General features: G+C 51.3%; 1 protein-coding gene across 1 annotated transcript; it reads right to left on the bottom strand.

Annotated features, from left to right (window-relative positions):
* Positions 1 to 4035: 4035 nt before the first annotated feature.
* Positions 4036 to 7603, bottom strand: FASLG (Fas ligand (TNF superfamily, member 6)). The gene is made up of 4 exons (XM_010079474.1): positions 7214 to 7603; positions 6793 to 6838; positions 4918 to 4971; positions 4036 to 4480 (listed from the first exon to the last, which is right to left on the bottom strand). The coding sequence occupies exons 1-4, from the start codon at positions 7601 to 7603 to the stop codon at positions 4086 to 4088; spliced, it is 885 nt and encodes a 294-aa protein (XP_010077776.1). The 3' UTR covers positions 4036 to 4085.
* Between the last annotated feature and the right edge of the window lie 377 nt (positions 7604 to 7980).

Raw genomic sequence — 7980 nt, 5'->3', positions numbered from 1 at the left:
ACATGTTCGGGATCAGCTGGCGATCAGCAACTGCTCCTTCTGCGTTGGCACTGCAGGTACCCTTCAAGCCTTTGCTGTGCACCAGTCACCTTCCTCCCCATCACAAGTGACCACGGATTCGTAAGGAGTGAGAACACACGTATGTAATACGCAGTATTGATACGAGGGATGCTGGCCATAGCTGCCTGGGGGGTATTTCTCCCTCTTTAATCAGGGTTTCTCTGATGGAGAAAGCAGAGCTGCAGCAGGCATGGGCAGGGCTGTTTACCAGCACACCACCTCCCATCTTCACAGATCTGTGAGAAACGGCACCCACCGCACAGCAGCCCCACTCTCTGCTTATACTCTGTCTCTCAGAGCTCACTGGGTATCCTTTTGCTTCCCCCGTGCTTTTGCTGTAGAAAAAGCAATGAATACAGTCCTTCATATAACAGAGTTCCTTCTGCCACCTTGGTTGCCATACACCCTCAGCCTACCCAGGATTTTTAAGACACTAGCATGCTGCCCTCCGTTTTCCTCCACCAGGGTAGGTAAATAGGATGCAGCATCTGATACACATCAACCACAACAGAATCCGTATCTCTGTCAAGCAGCTTGCTGTGCTTGGCCACGTAGCAGCACAAATGTTTCTATGTCATGCAGAACCCCAATTTGGCCAGCTGCACACCCCTAACAAATTGGCGTTGCCTGGAAAGGGCTCAGCTGACATGGGAGCTGTCTGTGCACTTGCAATGTGCTGCTGGCTCAGTGCTGGCCAGGTCCATCAGGCTGATCACTCAGGAAAGCATGGGAAAGGATGTGAACCCTAGAAGAGCCCCAGGCAGCAGCAGCAGACCAGAAACCTCTTATCAGGAGATGATTTGGCCTTGTAACTTCTCTTCAGCTATGTTCTCTGCAGGGGAGAGTCTCTCTGGAGCCGCATTAAGCGGTGCCCAAACCCTGGAGTACCTCCACACACCACCTGGGCTGGTCCATCAGGAGAGGAGCTCAGCTCAGAACACTGCAATTTGGAAACATGACCTGCAGGGAAGAGTCACTTACTTTCCTCAAGATGAGAAGGAAAAAAAATAAAATTAAAATTACAGTAGCCAGCCCTACTGATGGAGCTGGGATATCCTTTCTAGTGCAGATCCCCTTTCCTTGCTGGGGAGGGAACAGAATACTTGGTAGTTTCAAAAATCAATGTCAATAACTTGAATACTTATTAAATAATTTTAAATATAGTCTCAGAGCTATTAATAATGTCAGCACTAAAAATTCATAAAGCATTTAATGCTAACAATAAGCAAGTATTTCACTAAATGAACAGCTCATTAACCAGATGGCTTTAATAAAGCCGTTGTGGCCCAGGCAGTCTATGAATGGACTCTGTGTGGTTTGCAAGTGTATAATCCTGTCGTGACCTTGCTTTGAATCTTTAGTCAGAGCCCACAAACCAAGTACTGGATTTGCTCCGGGCAGTTCAGAGTGATATTTGAAGCAGCAATCACAAAGCAGAACCACGGGTCTCACTGACAGCTGTGCTGCTGACTCAACAGTCACAGCCACTCTCCAATTCGGGAGCGAGCCTAGCAGCACCGAGCTTCATCCTGCCAGGATAAGCCAGGTCTGTGCACCTCAGGGGATCCCAGCACTATTTGTGATGTGACTGCACACCCCACTGTGCCACTGTCTCTGAAACGTGCAGGTCTACATTCCCCTTCGCATTTTAGATAAAGAGCCTAACAGATCCTCACCCCCTCCAGATGTGCAGCAATGACAACTGCCACATCCTGCCCCCCACCTGACTACATTCACGGTCTAGGTGAGTTCCTGCCTGCTGACTTAGAGAAATCTTTGGGAGCGTTCCAGCCCTTCACTATCACAGTACTAGCAGCGAGCATAACCTCAACGTGAGTTTCCTCCAGGTGCTGAATGCCCTGTCTCTGCCCAAGCAGCTTGCCGGTAAAGAAAGGAGGCACACAACGTGCTCAGCTAGTTTTGCTACCGAAATTGGTGCAAGCCTGCCAGCATGCGTACTTATAGATGCCCACTCGCCACTTGGATGTCTGGTCACTAGGAAAGCAACACAGCACCAACAACAATCAGAAGACAACAGCAACTTCCAGCCTTTCCTGACAGGGTCTGGATCCAGCACCTCCACTCCTGCGCGATGTGGTTTGCCCCTCTGATACTAGGAGGAGGTGGGGACAGTGAGAAAGCATCAATCAAGCAAAAAGGTCCCTAAGCTTTGACCTTTTGAGGCATTTTTCCATCCTGAGAAATGCAGTGGAAATATCTGAGTGTGGCAACAGCTGCGTCAGCAGAGAGGCACAGCACTTGCTCCACGCTGGCCACACCAGTAGCCAGTCCAGTTTGAAGAAATAGATTTCCTTGAAGCCAGCAGCAGCAAACCACAGGCCACACGCCACCGAGCCGAGAGCAGCACTGTGGAAAAGGAAATAAATGCTGCAGGCTGCTGAAGAGCCACTGCTCACTGTGACCAACATCACAGCTGCAAGAAGGCTGGACCACAAGCAAAGATGATGATGCCCCAGAGCCACGTGTGCGTACTGCCCAGTGGAAATGTGGCAGCAAGCCCCGGGGTTAACCCATGCGAGGGGAGAGCTCCATGGACCAGACACCAAAGTGAGCAAATGTTTTGCCTTTTTTTTTTTAAACACCAAAGCAGCACTTCCTTTCTTTGCCCTTCAGACTGCCACCTGGGAAGTGCTGCTGGGGCCAGAGGGCACACGGAGAAGCATGGTGCCTTTGGGGATGGCCACACTTCTGCTCAGGAACAAGTGTCTAGCTCCACTCAAGCTCAAGCCTGTGTTTTGAGCTCAGTTCCCTTCCTGACAGCAAAACATAGCTTGGGCTGCCTGGTCTGTGCTGCCCATTTCACACCTCCCTGGCCCCCAGATCCTGATGTTTCGATGCTGGAGCCCCAAAGCTCCATGGCAGGGACCCCGTGCCCCACCAAGCAGGCAGCAGAGTGGGGTCAGGCTCTCAGATTTCTGCCGCGCTGCTGGACAGGGAGCAGGGTGCTGGCCCCTGATCAGAGACGCCTTCAGGGCTCTGGCCACTGCAGAAGCCTGCTGCCCCAGATGAGGAAAGGACAGTGCCATGTACTAGAAAAATATACATTTATTTACCACCTGTGTTTTGCTCAGGAGAGAGTGTCCCGTGACGGGGGGGGCAGCTGAAGCCATGCCGGTGATGGTGGCCAGCACGCCCCCACCTGTACCATGGCAGGACTGAGTCTCCACAAGTGACCCTGATGTGTCAAAAGGGTGGGAATGGGGGTGGAGATGCTGCTTTCATCTCAGGCCCCACTGCCCCCTGTCAGCAGAGCACGTGGCTTCCCCACCAGCCCCGCCACCATGGTCATGGTCTCTCTCCAGAGTTAGGACACCCTTCAGGGCACCGCTGCTTCTGGCACGTTCCTTGCAAGGCAGTCGGGATGAGTTAAATAAAGGGGTGGGGGACATCTTCCAGGATGGGAACAGTTGATAACTTAATGCCAAACGAACACATCACATGTAACGAGCCAGTTAGCAGGCAGGTGCCTGTCATACAGCAGTCATGGTGCGAGTGTCCAGGCAGGGAGCCCAGCCATGGCTCGGGAGGGGCAGTTGAAGACTCCTCAGTACTGGTTCCCACACCACTGCCTGTGGTGTGGCACGGCACAGGCACCTGCAGCCCTGGCTCAAGGGACATCCTCAACATCCGCCAGCTGTCCCAAGCTCACCAGGGCCATGACACCACATAGGGCCCTGGTACCAGCATCTTCTCAGGCAGCAAGTAGTGAGTTTCAATGAGGTCCTTCAGCACACTACGTTTTGAGTTTGTTGTCTTTTTCAGAGAGGGAAAATGTGCAATTCTCTTCAGGGAGACAACAGTACATCCCCGGTGCTCCCCAGAGGTCTGCTTTCAAGACTCTACCAGTTGCTTGAGCCCTCCCTTGCTGAAAGCCAAAACATGGTTTCTTGGTGGGCTTCCCAGTGCAAGACCCTGGCTTGGCCACTGCTACTCAGGCAGCACTCGCCCCTCACACATGTCCTAGTGTGCGTAGGGGACTGCCCGCCACACTCCAACAGCCCCATTTAAAGCTTAAATAAGCCAAAGAATGTCTTGGATTCCTCAAAATTAACCAGAGCGATTTTGGAGACGTTGACATACAAACTGTCCATCTTCCTGAGCTTGAATAAAGCCCCCAGGTAGCTTTTCCGGGCCCAGGTTTTCTGACTTGTACAGTAGTTGATGCGTTTGTCCTCCATTAGCACGTGGCTGCCTGGTGAGGCCGGGTTTTTCTTGTAGACAATGTGGGTCAACATTTGGCTGCTGCAGACGCTTCCCCGGAAAAGCACATTGGAGTACACGAAGTACAGGCCGGTCTCATTGACAACAAGACCCTGATCGCGATACTGAATGCCATCGGTGAAGGCATGGCCAGAGATGGGTTCCCACTCCAAAGGAAGGTCCTGCTGAGCAGGGTTCCCTAGAAGCCAAAACAAGAGAAAAAACATGGTAAGTACAAGCAATTGTTCATTTTTTTCCTACAAGTCACATCTTGTGTCACAACAAGTCAACTGTTCTCTCCAAGCCCTTGCCTGCAGCATGGAAAGTCCACCCCAACCTTGCGTTGGTGGGAGCTCTCACCTCCACCTCGCTCAATGCCAGCTGCTGGTGACAGCTTTCTGCCCTGCATATCCTGGGTACAAACCAAAAACCAAATTTAAAAACTGAAAAGCCTAAATGTGGGGAAGACTTTAGCTGTGGAGTAACTTTTTGCTGTCAGAGCACACACGTTAGCAAAGGAAAACAGGAAAACTTATGTCAGGTGGGCTCCTCCCAGCTGCAGCCATGCCACGGTCTCACCCCGGCCACATCTGCCTTGTCCCCTATTCCACATCTTGCTGGTCCCTCAGCACATACCTGTTAAATGTGCTGCCTTCCTCGCTTCCTTCTTCATCGACTGCTCGTTCTGCCCTGCACAAAAATAGGGAAGACATTAGCCACATGCTCCGTGGAGAAGCCAGCCCAGAGAGCAGAAAGAAACGAGCTGACTGCAAAGCCGAAATGGGGCAGATTTGGACCAGCACAGGGCACGTAAGCACCATGGCTTGGCAGAGCGGTGCTTGGGCTGCAGGGCAAGAGAGGGAGTTTAAAAGGAGGAGTCAGAGCAAAGGATCCAGATGTGATCAAAACCAAGGGGAAAGGGCAAGAGGAGCTTTCATCTTAAAATGGCTTCAATCAGTGAGCTCAAGCAGAGGCATCTCACTCAGGGTGTAAGGAGAGGGACAACAAAGCGCCTTTACCCAGCACCTGTGGCCCATGCTGAGGTGGCTGCTCATGTCCTGGCATGGATGCCTGCTCTATTGCCACCCTCCAGTCCAGCACTACTGAGGGCAGATGTACCCATGGATTTCTGTGTGCTGAGTACCAACCCAGCATCCTGCAAACCCTCTCACTGGCCAGGGAGACCTTGTCCTCAGAGGATAAGAGCACAGCTGGGAAAATTCTGCTTTCCCTGGAGGACTTGTATCACCTTGAAGAGATGGGACAGTTACAGTGACATGTTTTTTGGACCACTTGCCACTCCATCCCTCCCTTCTTCTCAGCATCTACTTCCAAACATCATGTTCGAAAGTTTTAGAGAAAGCCTTTTTCTCAAGCTAATTAAGTTTTCCTCTCCTCTCTCCCTTCTCATTTACACTATGTCCCTGGGTTTATTTATTTATTTATCCCCTGCAAGAAATTCAGAGTTATTATTCATGACTTAAGTTCAGCTACTGCTAAAGCAGCCTGTGACCAGAGCACTGAGCATCCAGTGAAAGTGACAGTTCCCCTTCCCCTAAGCAATAGATTACAAAATGTGTTGATATGGGAGTTGATGGGAAGCAGGACTGCCCCTTCCAGAGAATTTTCCTATTTCCAAATCTGCTTTCATTATCAGAATGAACTTGAAAATAAATTAACTTTCCTACTAATGAAAATCCTCAAGGGAAAAAAAAAATATTTTCAGATCTAGCAGAAATTATTAAGAGAGCTGAAAATTTCTTTCCAATTTGGCCATTTTTAAAAAGGGATATCCACTGATAACATTAATATGGAATGTAAAAGTAAAATAATAGTTTGGAAGTTCAAAATATGTTCCATTCAGACTGAAACACTTTTTTTCCTAAATGAAATTCAGCAAATTCGCAGGTTCTTGTGGGAAGTTTCAATTCCGCTGAAATGACATTTCTAAAGAAAAAAACACCCCACATATAGTCAGGGTCTTCTGCTCGCTCTGGCTGCAATGAGACTTTGTAACAAAAGAATTTAGGAAAAAATAAGTTGTGCTCTTGAGGGTGGGAGTGAATCCCCCACCCCCAAAGAAAATGAAACCTTCTGCATCCTCCCAGAATCTTAAAAGAGTCAGGAAAGAAGTAACACGTGCGGTGCCCATCTCCATTCTCCTCCTTCCCTTCACGTTATCGCTATATACTAGGACAGTCAGAAATTCACTTTTACAGCAGAGTCCCCCTGATACCATCACCCCACAGGGCCTGGGAATCCCCAAGGCAGAGGCACACTGTGCCAGGGGCCTGTGGCTGACACCTCGGTGCACTCCGGCAGGGAGGGTGGAGGACCCCAGCCCCACACCCCAGAAATAAAGCTCTTCTTCCAGCCAGCAGGTAAAATCAGCGCTTGCAGAGCATTAAGCTGTGACCCTGCCTTTGCCCCCCGATGAGGAGAGGGAAGAGCTCGACAGGAGCATTCACGCATGCTAACAGAGGAGTTCGTCCTCTGTCTACATCCACTCACCTATGAGTTTCTCCAGAGCTGGAGGGATGTGCTCAGTGCTGGCAGACTGTCAAAAGAGAAGAGTGACAAGCTGTCTTAGCAGGGTGAGAGCACAAGAGCATCATCTAAAGCACCCAAGGACTATCTTTGACAGTGTCTAATTCTGGGTGATCACAGGGAGCTGCAAAGTGCTGAGAAATATACAGGGAGAGAGACCTTGCAGCACTCAGAAATACAAAGACATCCAGATATATCAGTCACTGACCGATCAGTCCCCACAGTAACGAGCAGCCCCACTTGCACTGGTCTGGCAGATAAGGAAATGCCACCAGCCTGCCCCTGGTGGAGTTTTACACCACCTGAGCATCTCAGACCCAATTTTAAGTTTCTTCTTTTCCCCCCTCTTCCCCAGAGGCTCTGTGAGCAGCCAGGCACACCTCACCTCTCTGAGCTCTGCCAGTTCCTTCTCCAGGTGGAAAATCTGGAACATGCTCAGCACCACTCCTGTGAGGGCCAGCAGGATCAGCAAGAACATCACCAGGAAGCCAACGCTCCTCCTTTCACTGTTTTTCCTTGGCTTTCTCCTCCGGTCAGGCACTGGTGGTGGGAATGGAGCGACGGGGGGCGTCGGGGGGCAGGAAGTACTTGCGTTGGCACAGCCGTCCACCCAAAAGATCTGGGGGTACACATAGTTCAAGTTCTGCTGCATGGCCGGGAGCGGCATGGGCTGGACGTGCTTGGTGTGATCTTCCACGGGGCAGGCAAAAACTGCCGGGGCTGTCCCAGACTGAGCCCCAGGGGAAGACCCAGCTCTGTCTTTATATGCCCACATCACCCCAGCAGTGAACACACAGCTCGGATGCTGCAAGGCTATCAAAGCCTCAAGCATCAACAGCAAACCCCAAAGAGCTTCCGCCCTCTGCTGCAAGTTCGGGGCACCCGCCTGCTCCTCCCACACCGAGGCAGCACGCACACGGCGGGGCCAGCCTGGAGCCAGACTGTGCTGCACAAAACCACGCAGGGCAGCCGGGCTAGCAGGCAGGTGCACTCAGCAGCCAAGCACAGGCAAGGGCTGTGCTGCCAGCCGGGGGCTGAGTAATCAGCCCAGTGCACGCCCACCAGCCAGCCACCCTTTCCAGCAGCCCACTCGGGCAGAGGCAGCTGCTTTTCCACTGAGGTGTCCCGGTGACCACAAGCAGAGCGAAAGGA

This window comes from Pterocles gutturalis, unplaced genomic scaffold (assembly GCF_000699245.1).
Source record: "Pterocles gutturalis isolate BGI_N339 unplaced genomic scaffold, ASM69924v1 scaffold9656, whole genome shotgun sequence".
In the NCBI taxonomy this organism is placed as follows: Eukaryota; Metazoa; Chordata; class Aves; order Pterocliformes; family Pteroclidae; genus Pterocles; species Pterocles gutturalis.
This window is presented reverse-complemented; position numbering and strand designations above follow the sequence as displayed.